This window comes from Cyprinus carpio, chromosome B8, assembly GCF_018340385.1.
Source record: "Cyprinus carpio isolate SPL01 chromosome B8, ASM1834038v1, whole genome shotgun sequence".
Lineage (NCBI taxonomy): Eukaryota > Metazoa > Chordata > Actinopteri > Cypriniformes > Cyprinidae > Cyprinus > Cyprinus carpio.
The window spans coordinates 12324574-12340668 of NC_056604.1; the positions used below are offsets into that span (position 1 = coordinate 12324574).

Sequence of the window (16095 nt, forward strand, 5' to 3'; positions counted from 1 at the left end):
AATGGGACAAATCAATTTATTTCTCAAACAAACAGTTCTGTTCCAAATATACAGAGCAAAAATAAAAGATACAAAGTCGGAATTGCTGTATATGTACAGAGCTTCACAATTAATATATACATTGATTTTGCACAGCAAGAAAAGTGCAACACCTCTTATAAATAAAATCAGTCACAATGTATTTCATTTGCACTGCATCTATTATTACCCCAAGCATGGAGAGCAATTTAATTTAGGAACAAGAATTAAGTAATTTAGGGGCATAATTGTTCTTATTTTGTTGTATAAAAAGTCCACACAAAATAATTTAGTCAAATCTCAAGATTCTTTTGGAAATGAGATTGTTCTCTTACTTTAGAATTACTGAAGATGACATTACATTTCATTGGAAGGCATAAGCTATGCCTTCATGCTAGGCACTTGAATCAAAATATACATTAGATTTGTATACCTATTAAACACTATGTAACTCATAATCTGGGTCTTTGCAATGGAGATTGTCTTACTTTAAGAAAAATTATAATTTTTTTTATATGTGTAAATAAACGATTACGAGAAATTTTGAAAATGGCTCCAAATTAACTGTAGAACTGATTTTTAAATACACACTTAATAGAAAATTCACAGCATCAAACATCTATGCAAACAGGAAATACCCATGGAAATGTGCTAAATTGGTCCATTGCATATGAATATTCAAAATGAAATCACATGGTCAAAGACTTCAGACCACTGGAACTGTTTTCACCTCACTGAAGTTTGCTGCACACACATGCAAAATTATTGCGACTAATGGTTTGCCACAAACACTTAGTCATTTTTTATGTGTTTCTGTGCCCAATAGTTAAAAAAAGTCACACTTTTTTCTGCTTGACAACATGGGATTTCCTGCTGTCAAGACAAGAACCAAGAAATGGCCCAAATGTTCAAAGCTAATAAAACTATTTAACTACAAAATTTGATTCGGGCAAAGTGTGCAAGTTTGTACACAAACTACAACTGTATTATATTTTACATGCATTTGCATCATTGCTTAGTTCATAAAAATATTTATTACAAAAATTTGTCCTAATAACCATTGCAGAAATCACTTTATTTGAAGTGTTAGAGTAGCTTACAAATGAATTGTGTAATACGTGAAATTTATCTCCATGTTCTACAGTTCTTTGTCCAAATATCAAATTCCCCCTTTATTAAGCTCACAGCCTATAACATAGCTATACAGTTTCAGGTAAGTAATATTCATAAATCTTACATTATAAATATTTTCCCTGTTTGTGAAGCCAGATCTATTGCCTGTTTCTCAGCATTTTATTGCTATATTCATTAATGCACCTCAATGCTTGCAGCAAAGTGGACATTGACAGCAGTTAAGATCACATTCTAGTCATAAACACAGTCAGGGTTCAGTAGCACAGTATTTAAACCTGGGATACAATGATTTGATTCATGGTATCGTGTCGCTGAATAAAATTTCTGCTGAAATAAAAATCTGATATCACCATGAGGAAAAATAATACCTCTAGCTCTCACATAACGGCATCTGTACATAAAAAGAAAGCAAGTATTTTACAAGTACCCCATTGACAGTCTCATCAAACAAAGGTCTGATCTTTAAAATCGCGCCCAGAAGACCCCAACATCAAAAGCAAGAACTGAAACTCCCACAAACACTATTTTAAACCCTTCTTCACTGCTTTCAACAGTGTTACATTCAAAAGCCTCTTTTATCATGAGAACAGCTTCCTATTGGTGGAGAAGCAACCAGGTTCCCTCCCACTGGTCGAGAAGCAAGGAAGTGCATGACGTTAGCTGGTAGATTATGTCTGAGAAAGCTGACAGCTGGTTTGTGCTTTAGGAAGATAGAGAAAGCAGCAGTAATGCCTGAATAACAGAAAATGCAGCTTCTTCTGCTCACCTAATGCTCTCTACTCAAGTAGGTCCTGCAAAACACACACAATCATTTAGAGAGATAAGTACAACTATTTGAAATGTCAAAGTACTGTAGATAACTTAATATATGGTGACCATGCATCCTCTTTTTACTGGACATGCCCTGTCTGGGATTTCTCAATTGTCTAAAATGTTCAAGCTTTGGCTTTGTTTTGTTTTTTTCCCATACTTGATGAAGGTAATGACTGAAAAGTAGTTTGACCAATAGCGTGCAGGCATTACATAATGACCAATCATGGCATCCAAGAAGGTGGGATCTAAAGAGAACGGTCAAAGCAACATAAATGTGTGTACACATAATGTATGAGGAGGACTGTAGAGAGAATATCAATAGGAAAACAAAGCCAAAACCTGGACAGTTTATAAATCCTTGTTTTTTGTTTTTTTGATAAAAGAGGGTGTATGATCAGCTTGTTTAGGTGAATTGATTAGTGTGAGACGGTCTGAATCTGTACCTCATCTGAGTCATCATGGAAATCATTCTTTGGTGCTCCAGCAACATCTGTGTCCAGTGCATCATCTATGCCGTTGGCTTCCACATTATGTTGTAAGACAGAGTATCTGTGTACAAGGAACCTGTAAAATATAAAGAGCAAGAACAGTTGTTTATTTTATGTGCTTAAATTAAATATATTCTATATGAAACACTTAAAATATTTGGAGAATAGACTGACCTTCCACCACAGACGTACTTCTTTACAAACAGAACTCCAAACACTACACCGATCAGCAGGATGGCTATGACGATCGCAATGATAGGCGCGGAATGTGAGCTAGATTTATCTGTCTGTGGATTACAGAGATACAAGTTAAATAGAGGTATATTTAATGCATCATATTGTGAACAGTTCATCTATGTGTATTATTTCTCTCTGACACATAAAAGGAGAATTTTTAGATTAATATCCTGGACACTCTTTTAAATCAATGACAGTGAATGTGGACTGAAAAGCACTAGTTTTAAAGTAATACAGAACAATATTACAATTATATTATAATAAAGTTTAAGAATAAGGGTATTCTTTAAAATGTAAATTTTTGGGTAACCTACTAATTTAACACTTGCATATATATATATATATATATATATATATATATACACACACACACACACACACACATATATACATATATATATATATATATATATATATATATATATATATATATAACATATATATATATATATATACATATACATACATATATACATACTTACATACTGTATAAATGAGTGACATTAAAACACATTTCAAAACTCCTGTCTGAATGATTAAACTAGTAATATACAGCAGGCTAAATGCATTCTCACCAGCAGTTGAGGCTCCAGCAGGTCGCTAACGCATCTCTTGCTCAGGTCAACCACCCTTCTTTCTGGTTCTTCCCCTCCTTCACATTTATCACCTGGAATCTTTCGGTACCTATTAAAAAATTACAACCATGAAACAATCTGCATGTTGTTTCTAGAGCTTTCCTAATGAGTCAGGGACAAGCATGTGTTAACCAGATGCAAGATGAATCAAGTGTCTACTGACTAATGCTAGGACAAAGCATTTATTCTCAAGAAACGGAGAACAATTAAGAGGGCATTACCCATTGGTCTGTAGCTGTTCCTTTTTCCCATGGATGCAGATCTCCAGATCGTGGCCTTTGAGATCGGCCTGTTCAATACATTCTGAGCTGTTCTCTTTACGGTAATATCCAAAGTCACTATGGAGGACAGCAGAGAATTTTGGAAAACCCTGATGTCTTTATTCGTAATTATATCAATATGTAACAAATCATAATCTAAGGTCTAAATTTATAAACCTTTTAACATGATAAATGACTGTAAATGACTAGGGCATGATAAATATATAATCATAAATAATATAAATACATAATAAAAAAACAACATCTCATAACAGGATGTTCACAGGGTTATTATTATTTTCTAAATCTAAGACAAAAACTACTGATTTAAAAACCAAAATAAAGTACATTTAAAAATCTATATTAGTTGAAATATAAAAAAAATGAAGAATAACTAATAAAAGAATTAACATCACAATTTCAAACTAAAACTGAATTGCTAAACAGAAACTAAAATATTATAAAGATGAAATAGGAATGTGTATAAAATAACTAAAGTGAAACAAAACAATCCATTCCTCAAACAAACTAAAACTAAAATGTAAAATTTGAAAAAAAAAACAACAACAACGCTATAACTTCTGTTCCCACTCACCACAGGAAGTCATCCAGTGTACACCTGCATGGTGTGGGCTGCTTTGTGACTATGTAATCTCTGCCAATCCAACACACCGAGTCCTTTCTCACACGCAGGAAACGTTCCTTATAACCCAGCATGCAGCCATCTTCTGGGTCGCTGATGTCATCTGAGTGTGCCAGCCACTGAACGTAATCATTCTCCTGGCCTGGGAACCAGACAGAAAGATTAGTTTGTGCTAAACTGAATTATATAAAGCGTAACATGCCTTGGATTTTGTGTGGTTCAATGAGAACTGCTCACTCACAGGTACGTGTCAGCAGGTCTTTAAAGTCAATGGTGTAAGTTACCCAGTGGCTGATCAGAGCATCTTCATAACCCCACAGACTGACATTCACTGAGCGGGCACCAGGCTCCGAGGCCAGCCCCGTGAAGAACATCGGCGTCTGGGTGAACTTATAAACATGCCAGCATTGCCCCTCATCAGTGGAGAACCTGAGAGACACACACAGACATTTCCATCCAGCCTTTTCAGCTTGGCACATATGCAATACAGCTATATTATTTTATTTTAGCTAGTTTAACCATGTACTAAAATAAATAAAAAATTAAATCTGCTACTAAAATGACACTGAAGGGGGGTTGCTCACTTAATCTCAGAGATGGGTGTGGCTGTGTTGTGCTCCACGGCCACCAGCAGGCCTCCTGAGTCCAGGATGGCGTAATGGTGCGGCCCCTTCAGAGCCTGCATCCAGGTGTAGCCTCCATCATCAGACACGTACACATCAGGAGTCATTATTGAGATTGTGTCACCTACACTGCCTGAAAAAGAAAAGTCATTGTTTTTGCAATTCGGTGGCAATTCTATTTTGTTGAATGCAAGTTATTACCACTGCCAATTAAATTACAACACTAAAATATTTCAATTCGTCATAGAAAGGAACTCGACTTTACAGTTTCTAATAAGTGTGCGTGCATTACCATGAGCCAATATAAGTCCCACAGCATTAGGTTCACTCAGAGGCAGCATGGGAACATTCACCTTCATGGAGGTGCTGTATGAGGCATGAATATGCAGACTACACTGCACAGCAGGAAGACAACACAAGGTAAGTAAAAAAAAACAAAAAAAAAACGGCTGAACAAAGACAAACTGTTAGAGGTAGTCTTTTCAAGAATTGTAACTATTTGGCCACATGTGCCCGATTATTACTTCCCTTATTACTAGCTTCCCTTAAAAGTGGTTCTTACCATTTCTGGATCTTTGGCTGTAGAATCACACTTTGTGTTCTCTGGTTTCTTCAAAGGAACCCATTCACCTCCCTGATCAAACGATATTACTGTCTGTACTGAGCCATCTTTAGCAGAAAAGAGAAATAGAGAGAAACACAAATGATCAATAAGATTTTTTAAAAGAAATAAATATCCTTATTTAGTTAGAACACATTTTATCATCAACAATTGATTAAAAGTGAGAGTAAAGACATTTATAATGTTAAAAAATCTTATTCATCAGAGAATACTAAAAAACAATATATCAAAGTTTCCACAAAAATATTAAGCAGCACAAATATTTTTAACATAAGAAATATTTCTTGAGCAGCAAATCAGCATTTCAGAATGATTTCTGAAGGACCTTGTGACACTAAAGACTTGAGTAAAGCTTTGCCACAGGGTTATTATAGTTAACTAATATTAAAATCATATCACATCAATATTTTTTGTCACTAATGAAACTAATTAAAAATATTATTAAAAACTATAATAGTATCTAATGATACTAAAATAACACTGCTTTGGCATCACAGATATAAATACAATTTTTAAATATATTAAAACAGAAAATCATTACTGTTTTTTTTCTGTATTTTTAATCATAAATGCAGCCTTGGCAAGCATATAAGATTTCTTTCAAAAACAAAAAAATCTTACCAACCCCAAACTTTTGAACAGTAGTGTATGCAAAGTTAAATATCATATGCATGCTTAAGTTTATATTTAGAAAGTAAACAGCAAGTTACTGCTGTATTGATATTGTTTTTACCCATATCGATTTACAGTATACTAAGTGATACAGTCCCCTGAAGCAATCTGATGTTAAATATACACACAGACTGTAAGCATATGTCCGTCTTGTGTAGGATGTAGTCATACCCTCAACCAGCACGCTAGTAGTGAAGACTCCTCTGAGGGAAGTGACGTTCGTGAAATCTGTCTCGCCCCCTGGGGTCGTATACAGATGGCGTTCTAGAGACTTGGAATACACAGTCCCTCTGTCATCTGATACATAGATGGTGCCAAACCCAGTGTCTGAAAAAACCCACACACAATACAGTTAAGACACAGAAACACTGAGGTCTATCAAGTAGCACAAAACAAATGCTTCTGCTATAAGCCAGTGGTTGACCAATAAAAGCCCAATAAAATATACCTATATAGCAGCATAGATAATATTATGATGGTTTATACAAGGTTAGGCTGTAATGTAACCACATGTATTTTGGTTATGGTAAATAAAAAGCAAAACCTCACCTCCTGGTTCATCCACATGCATGAAGACCATTTCATCATTGGCTGCCAGTATTGAATAAAACTGCTCATGGCCAACAGGAGGAAGCTGTGCCATGTTCCACGTCTCACCTTTGTCTACGGACACATGTATTGCCCGTATCATGTCCTAAAGAACATGCACACAGTTAACACATCACATTCATGCATTCATATATTCACCACAAACTCAGAAAGACCCTCACTCACACACCTCAGACGCTGACGGCATTACGTTTCCTGATCCAGCCATAACTGATGCGAACAGGAAGCGTCCGCCTATCCCAAAGGAGTAGATCCTTTCGGCGACTGTCTTAATGTTAACACCAAGGTCAGCTGACTTTCTCAGCACCAGAACCCCTTTATCATCTGAAAACAAAAAAACACCATACAGTGAGGTAACATTACTACAGATATATATGGTTTAATGAGTTCCTGATGCCGCATGGGCCGCAGTGATGGCGTGCTTTTCCATTGTAATAACACAAGGTATGCTGACTCAAATCCACTGTGGGATGCCAAATTCTAATTCAAAAAGCTTCTAACAACATTTCATCTAAACAATATTAATGAGCTCTTCAGCAACACCACTCACAGGATGCTGCATCATCCCTCTGACACTAGTGCAATCACCTTGCAAAAAAAGCACATCCACTCATTGCCAAATATAGGAAACAGAAATGCAAAAGTGTACACATTCACTCAACTGGGCTCAACGGTAAGATGGCCACTGATAGGACCAGTGTGAGAGAGTATTCCGCCACTGTCAGTGTACTATCGTCACATTATTTGCAAACTAAAACATTTGTTTTTTAGTCAATTCAAATGAAAATCTAAACTGGGCAAATAAAAATTTCAACCGCTGGCTTGAATATTATATACATATATCTTTTTTGCACTATATGTTATGAAATGATAGCTGTGAAATTTCCAGCTGTTATTGCAAACAATAAAAATTAACTCTGAAATAAAATTTTAGATTTTAAATAACTCGATTTCAATGCAGTGACTAATGCACAGGGATGTAAAAGCAGAAATAAACATAAAATTGATACACACACATTCATGTCACCACACCTTTAGATCAACAAAGCTATAAATATTACTCACAGCAGGATCCGTTAAGGTTGGTGGAAAAGAACAGAGTATCCATTCCCCTGTGAAAAAGAGGAAGAGAGAATTGATCCATGAGATTAAACTCAGGAGACCTAATATAACAACAGCAGTCAGATCAGTTCACTTCAGATCAGTCATTTGTTTGCAGCATAATAAATGCAAACATGCTGCACATTAAAATGTCAAGGAAGATGACATAGTTTGTGACAATCTCCACACAAATCATGTTTTTGCATTATAAATAACATATGAACAATGCAATAAGAAGCTGGTCACATAGCGATTGATTCTCCATTAAAATTCATGTAATTGTCGTAACAGGATAGCTAAGATTGTATGAGATCATATGGCATATTGTTAAAACAAGACTTAAGGGAGTGACTCCATTGCCACACTGCTGGAATATTACCAACAAACCAGGGTTGTTATAGTTACCTAAAACTAAAATTTGAAATAAAGTCAGCATTAACTGAAATGAAATTGAAAATCATATTATTTAAGTTAGTTGGCAAAGGAACATTTCTTATTTTCATTTAGTTTCACTTGATGCACAAAAATAACTATAACTAAAACGTAAATAAAATTTATAAAAAAGTATTTACATAAATAAAATTAAAATGGAAAATACATAAATAGAAACTAATTCAATATATATATATATATTATATATATATATATATATATATATATATATATATATATATATATATATATATATATATATATATATATATATATATATATATATACTATGAATGCTTGAATCTGATTGGCTGACGAACGTTCTAAGGTATGCAATTACTTTTAGGGAAACACATGGATAAAGTAGTTCCAGCCAGGTCTTGACCACATTACATGTCTATAACACTTCGCCAAATGATTTCAGTTATTGTCTGTTGAGAGATGCGCTTAATCTCTCTCCCTTTCTCTCTCTTAATCTCTCTCCCTCTAATAACTTAGTTATTAGCTGCATTAGTTTGGTATCAATGGCTCGAGCCTCTGTTACTAGGTCTAAAATGACATTTTGGAATAAATAACTCACTCACAATATTAGATGCGCAAGAAAGTAATCCTACTCACAAGAACGTTTTAAGGACTAAAAATAAAAAATCTAAACAATGTCATGTTGTCTTGAAATACAACATCTAAACAATTTCATGAGGTGTGGTAACCATAGTATAAGCATAATAATTGACTCTGGTCCATTGAATTATTAGAAATATCAGAAAATATTATGCACACCCGAGATGTAGCCTAATGGCCACTCCGCTTTGACACCTCGGGTGCGCATTCTTTTCTAATACTTCAACAGCCCGTCGTCACTTATTCCTTATGACCCTGGTCCTCAAAACCAGTCATAAGGGTCCATTTTTTCAAAATGACAATATTTGGCCGAGATACAACTATTTGAAAATAGTTACCTATAAACCATAAACCTTCATCATTCCACATACATGCCACCAAACACCGATATGCCACCAAACTTTTTTTTACAGAACATTTTACGCAGATATAAGCTGCCATCAGCTTCCGTGTCTCACACACACGAGCGCGACTTTAGCACTATATTTATCCACTTTTAGCAGCTTTTCCCATAAAAGGTACATACTGACAAACCCAGTGACTTTTTTGGATAAACCTTAGCTATGATTCAGTTGGAAGATTTTGCCAGTGCTGCCCCGCAAGCGCGAGGTCTGACTTTCCCGGTGCAGTGTCGCCTCTCTCTGCGTCTGTTCTGTGCAGTGAGCGGCAGAGAAGTAGCACATACAGTTGGCCATACCGCGGCCGACTCGTCAGTAAATGAGTACAAAACAGCGTCCCCATCTTTTACGCTCACAATGAGCTTATCATACTTCTTTGCTACATTAGTTGGACCCTGTGATTTCCGCGATGCAGAAAACACGGACGGAATTGCAGAATCCAGTCATAAAAACGGGATTTACTGTATAACATGGAATTTGTCATATTTTTGATGAATAAATAAAAAACAGGTCAGTACACTTTAAACCAAATCGTGATATAGACTGTCTGTGAATATTTAACTGCAAAAAGACTAGGCTATTTAAACACAAATTCTCATGTTCTGCATGTTCATTTGACCACCAGAAAATACACCGCACAGAGTTTGTGGGGAAAAAAAACATTTCATATATTTTTTTTTAATAATTAAAATTGTTTTTATGAATTCAATTAATTAAGACACAATTTTTGATTATTACAATTTAATTAAACCATTAAAATCCAGAAAACTTAAAACTTGATTGTGATCATTTGATCATTGCAAAAAAATGTGTTTACGTATATATATTCTGTTTATGTGTATACTGTATTCTATATACACAATACCAGTCAAAAGTTTACACACACGAATGGGAAGTGTGTCCAAACAGACTGGTACTGTATTATAATAAACACATAAAGAATAACGGCTGATATATCGATATCAGATTTTTTTACTCCCTAATATCGGTATCGCCAAAAAACCCATATCGTTCGGGCTCTAATATTCATATATATAAACGTCTCTCAATGAAACTATAAAAATGATGGGCCATTTCATGCAGTACATTTTCTTATATTGGGTAAAATATTAAATTTACAATTTTGTAAGACTTAATCTTCTTTTGTTACAATTCAATGGTTTCAGCAGCTGTTGCCATTTTGCCATGTTCCTGCTTGTTCCAATGCAAAATCTAAAATTAAAAAACTATAATTTTTACTTATAATCATTTCATAGGTTTCTTCTCAGTAATGTTTTTCATAAGTATCATTTAGTTGTCCTCAGTATCATTTTCTATTCTGGTACTCTAATGACTTCAACCTCCAGGAAGTGACACCATTTGTGGTAAGAAAACAGCACAGCACAAAAACACCAGATTCGATTGAATTCTGTTTTGTGGTAACACACTTAATCATCCCAAGATTAATCTGCATTATAAATGAAATTAAATTCAAAATTTCAATCACCCACTTTTGTACTTTATTTCCATTCTGTTAATTTTCTTGCTAATCAAGTTAGAATTAATTAAGTAGATAAAGTGACTAAACCTAACGGTTCCATTTCTGTACTGTACACTTATATGGATACTTCCTTAAATTACAACACAAGCATATTCTGAATGTTGTAATTTATATATGAATATGATTTTCATTTTAAAACTAACTGCATGGTGTGACTTTTCTGATTTCTGAAGTCACGTGTGACCTTCGCATCTTCTTTTCACGTCTAATGCCATACACTGTAAACTCATGGTCTCAAGATAAAGTCTGACTGATCTGACCCAATTTCCTACTGCCGTTTTGATCCTGTCTTTCATAAAAGGTGGAATATTTTAAAACTAGGTTACCCAGAAGGCTGCAGGGACCACTGAGAATGAAACTAACCTACAGTCAGGAATAAAGGAACTATACAGTATATTTATATAAAAACGAAACCGTTCATAAACAGACCTGGCAGCCTTGGTCAAACATTAAATGTGTAAATGAATGATTAGCCTCACTGAATGTCCTTGTCAATATAACTACTTCCCTGTTCAAGAGCATAAATAAAAAAAAGTTGAAAACCTGGAGAATTCAACCAAAGTTTGATGCAGCGGTTTATCTGGAGCAGGCAAGCTTCCTCGGACATTTGAAAGCTGAGCCGTGTGGAAAAACAGGGTGACTCAGCAGAGAATGTCTCGTGTTGCTGCCATGGGGGCCGTATTTGCATGTTTGTGTTTTGTGCAGCCATAAAAAGAATGATCCAGAACTCTGGTCAAAACATAAAACAAAACAGGCCCTACTATATAAAGTCAGTCCACCCTGAACCCCCTTGTGTCTCCACAAACACAAACTCATTCCTAGAGCAGTTTTAACAATCATTAAAAACGTACCAGTTGACCACACACACCATCTCATGAATTTTCTTCCATTTTTCACCGAAGTCTTTAGAGATCCAGAGATCATGCTGAAACAATAGCAGATATTATGTAAGTTATGATATTATGCTCCACTTGAAAAGCATAAAAAATGAAAAAGCACTATGAATGTAGCCCTACATCTTCTTGTTTTTAAAAAGATATGTACTTGAGGAGGAAGTGAATAGCAATAAGGATATTTAATATGTTACCAGGTCATTTAGATAAGCACAAAACAAGAACGCTTAGCAGTTCACGAAACCCAATATGTGTTGATGGCATTTTTGAACTTTACTTTGAGATAAATTAAGGTCTACAATAATACAGTAAGTGGTCATAATGCATACTTTCTGGAGTAAGTGTACAAATTTACACTAATTAATTCTTAAACTGATTAAATGACTCTTAGTAACTTTCCATTCGATGTCAAAAGGTTTCAGTCTATAAGGAAATAACACCAATGTTTTATAGTCTCTCACCGTGACGCTGATGGCTGTAAGAACATCTGAGTTTTGAGGGTTGTAAATTATCTGCATTAGTGGGTGGAAGGGCAATTCTGTGTGGATGAACCTCTTGCCAAAATCTCTTGAACGGAAAATTCTGGCACCACTGCCTCCAGAAGCATCTCCCGTGAGGATCACCTGTGGGAAAGAATATCAGGACTTTAAAGTGCTGTCACAAATCTGTGTAATTGCATTGAGTATTGAAACATCAGCGAAGAACAGAAAGTTCCGCAGGTCTATTTTTACTGTGATTGATATGCTGCATTGAAATATCTACAGGCCAATTCAGCAGTCTGAGAAACAGCTTGAACACAACAGCTCCCCAGCTCACGTGGGCTTACAGAGAGGATTTTTGACATGTCTCGCCCACCTTGCCAGAGTTTTCCGGACCAATAGCGATCCCAAAGTCAGTACTGATGAAAGTGTTGTTGATAAGTTCTGTGACATCCTCAAACGACTTTCCATAGTCTTCACTGTCACAAAGAGTGGAGGATTGAGAAAGAAATGAAGTCAATCAAATACTACATTGGGATTACAAAAACAAGCAGATGATTAAAACCAGCACTCACCTTCTGTACAGTTTAGACTGGCCGAATCGCATGAAGACTATTGGCATCTGAAATGTTGTCAGGGCCAGCACTACCTAAGATAGACGACAGTTATTTACTTTGACACAAATGTTTCCTGAGCAGCGAATCAGCATATAAGAATGATTTCTGAAGGACGATGTGACACTGAAGACTGACGAGTAACGCAGTTGCATTTTAAAATATATTATTATATTTTAAAAAAATTATATTTTTTTATTATATTTGACTGTAACTGTAATTACTGTATGTTTGATGCTATAAATGCAGTCTTGGTGAGCAAAAGAGACTTCTTTAAAAAAAAAAAAATCTTACATACTCTAAGTTTTGAATGGTAGTGTGTGTATTATTTTTATTGCCGTGATGGGCAGAGTAAAAATAAGGACTTCTCGACATGGCCTTGAATGTGCACTGGGGCGTGAGATAGGTCAAACTGGTTATGAGTTTGCATTTGGCCATACTGATAGTTGTGTTTATGTTTCGTTGTGAGCCTTGTGAACAGCCCAAGAGATCTGCGAAGATTATCTAGAAAGTCTAAATTTAAACCCAAAGCTAAAAATGTCCTTATCTAACCTTGAATGAAACTTATAGCATGGTGAAAGGTTCTTCCGACGACTTCATCTCAGAATTGGATAGTGTGTACACATTATTAATCAAAAGTGAAACTCACCCCAGTTCCATCCCCCACCCAGGCCAGAGCCACAGACCGACTGTAATCCTGAAAGGTAAACTGAAAGAAACACATTTTATTAATATTAAACAAAGCAATACTGAAAGTGCATCATTATAGAAAAACTAGTTTTTACACACACATTAAGGGTTTTATTGCATGTCCTAGAAAGACACTGTCAGCCTATGCAAAACACATGCTCTCCTCAAACAAAACACTGAATCAGAAACCAAGCAACTTTATTCAAAACTATTAACCGTGGAACTCAAAATAGTGCGATGAAGACTGATCTGACAAATTACAGAGATGAAAAAACTGGAATAAACTGTGAAACTGAAGATGATATATGAACACGGTATTATATTTTCAGCTGTTTGGTTTAGATACTGCAAGTGTCTCTCAACCTTTTTGACTGAAGGCCCCCTATTATAAATATAACACACTATTTGAAAATATTTTAATAATTAGTATTTAGTTTTTTTAAAAGGTCAAATTACAATGGTTCTATTACACTTTCAAAGCAAATGTATTTCATGAAAATCTCAAATCGCTAGTTTTCTGACTATCCCTTCTCTCATTTCTCCACACAACAACTGGAAAGAATGAAGTGACTTAAATACTTTCACTTTCTTGCTCCGGGCTTCATCTGTGACCCTTTAAATAAGTGTTAAATCTTCTTATCCCATCTAGTGTTTCTGAACCCTGTCTAGAATTGAACATACATCCAAACACTTTATAAAGGTCCTAAAACACTTTGAGATTGTTTTCTGTTGATTAACGCAGCTGTGGTTGTTCCTGTCACCTCATCTAAATTCATGATAACCTTCTACAGAAAGACAAACCACAGTGGAACTGTTTTAAAAATCTTAACACAACTGTGAGTAATAAGCACAGGAAGTTTATCCGAGGGCTGGTGAAGTAGAGGTGAGATGAAGCTTCACCCAACCCTCAAACACCTCTTGACTGTTTCAGCTCATCTGACAAGAAGCGACCGAAAATATTTCTGAGAAAAGGAAGTCATTTTACATTGCTATGACTAGTGTCAGTGTTAATGACTGTTCCATTTTGTAATATTAAGACTTGCTTGTATTATGAAGTATTTGGTTCAGTAAAAATTAACGTGCATTTAAAAAGGCCAAGCTGGTTGGAAAAAGCATAAATAAACAAGTTGTCATACCAGCTTAACTGGTTTTACAACTTATGCAATTCAAACTACACCTACTTGTCAAAGAGGAACTTCAAACACAACCAAAATGAAAAAGAAAACGTATTCTGAGGGCCATGACAGTAACCACAGAAAAAAAAATAAGAACAATACAATCTTGTATCACTCAAACAGTACTTTCGCTTTGAAAAGTGAAAAAGGAAAATTTGCATTTTCAATCACATTTTACATTATTAAAATAATCTAGTGAGCTTTAAAGCACATTTAAACATGTATTATTTAAAAACAACTAGTACTATTTTTACTGTTAACTTACTAGTCCTTATTCATTTCATAGCCTACTTTTAAATATTACTTCATATTAATTTTATACCAATCATCATAGTTCAATTTTAGTCATTGTTTGAGATGCTCACTAGAAATGTAATAAGTGTTAACATAAACATAACATAAAAACATTTACTAGTTAGTTTTAAGGTATAAATATTTCTACGGTTTTCCATGAGAACTCACGAATGTTGTCAAACATGCTGTCTAGTTAGGGTTTGGGGAAAATCCCTAGGTTTTGAGACACAACTGCGGGTGAGTGAACTTACGTTGTGCGTATTGCTAGTTAACTTGGTCTCAAATCCTTTCAACCCATTACATGAGTCTGGTCCATCATCTGCGCTCCTTTTCTGGATGTGATGGTAGATACTAGAAATATCTGCATCCGATCCCGTCCCGATTAGACTTCTGGCGGCTACGGGAGACTTCACATACACCCGGTGCGCGTTATACGATTCTGGTTCCACATGGAAATCCACACCAAATGTCATGGGAAAGAATAAAAGTGCAATAAAGTATCCTAGGCCTCTCATTTTTCGTCTTCAGTTTTATTTCCAACACGACTGTGCTGCTGTTTCAATACGCATTAATTCCTCCGTGTCTCCCTCCTGAGCGGCAGCTGACGGTATCAACAAACACAGAGCGCCTGTGACAGCGACAGGTCCCGACAGCTCGTATTATTACTGCTGCCTCTTAAGAGAGCACATCAACGCCCTTTTATTTGATCAGTGACAAGTGATAATTCCCAAGATCGCAAATACAATTGCCGACCAACCAAGTTGCTTTAATAGACTGTATCCTTGACAGTATTTCGTATTAAACACTTAAAAAAAGAGCAACCAAAAAACAAACAAATAAATAAATAACGGATAAAAGAATGCACCTTGCAGGGCCTGCAGATGATTGGCTGCGGCGACTGGTGCGATTTTCTGATTGGTCGGAGGTTAGACATACACGCTGCTGTAAGCCCGTGCTGTCAAGTTAGTTTGACACGTCACACTTCAGTGGACAGAATCATGTTTAAACATGAGTCTTGCCTTTCAAACGTAAACTTATCTTCGGTGAAATATCAATATAACGTCTCTCTCTCTCTCTCTCTCTCTCTCTCTCTCTCTCTCTCTC

The 16095-nt window shown here is 35.5% G+C and overlaps 1 protein-coding gene across 2 annotated transcripts; it reads right to left on the reverse strand.

Moving 5' to 3' along the window:
* LOC109078614 (sortilin-like) lies at positions 1 to 15813 on the reverse strand. 2 transcript variants are annotated; one of them, XM_042729732.1, is made up of 21 exons: positions 15243 to 15813; positions 13482 to 13541; positions 12794 to 12867; positions 12595 to 12697; positions 12201 to 12362; positions 11698 to 11771; positions 7820 to 7866; positions 6924 to 7078; positions 6695 to 6839; positions 6317 to 6472; positions 5414 to 5520; positions 5144 to 5246; positions 4813 to 4984; positions 4470 to 4657; positions 4181 to 4370; positions 3547 to 3663; positions 3266 to 3374; positions 2628 to 2740; positions 2409 to 2529; positions 1919 to 1943; positions 1 to 1779 (listed from the first exon to the last, which is right to left on the reverse strand). In XM_042729732.1, the coding sequence occupies exons 1-20, from the start codon at positions 15504 to 15506 to the stop codon at positions 1929 to 1931; spliced, it is 2475 nt and encodes an 824-aa protein (XP_042585666.1). In that variant the 5' UTR covers positions 15507 to 15813; the 3' UTR covers positions 1 to 1779; positions 1919 to 1928. The 2 variants fall into 2 exon arrangements, with proteins under 2 accessions (XP_042585666.1, XP_042585665.1); XM_042729731.1 differs by having other exon boundaries at positions 1 to 1943; positions 15243 to 15812.
* Between the last annotated feature and the right edge of the window lie 282 nt (positions 15814 to 16095).

What these genes read in the sequence shown, in the direction of transcription:
- LOC109078614 (XM_042729732.1), bottom strand. Translation starts at nt 15,506, where the DNA reads ATGAGAGGCCTAGGATACTTTATTGCACTTTTATTCTTTCCCATGACA. An exon ending in TAATGCCGTCAGCGTCTGAG is followed by an intron (nt 6,840 to 6,923) that starts GTGTGTGAGTGA and finishes CATGTTCTTTAG; the next exon opens with GACATGATACGGGCAATACA. An exon ending in GAACAGCTACAGACCAATGG is followed by an intron (nt 3,375 to 3,546) that starts GTAATGCCCTCT and finishes ATTTTTTAATAG; the next exon opens with GTACCGAAAGATTCCAGGTG.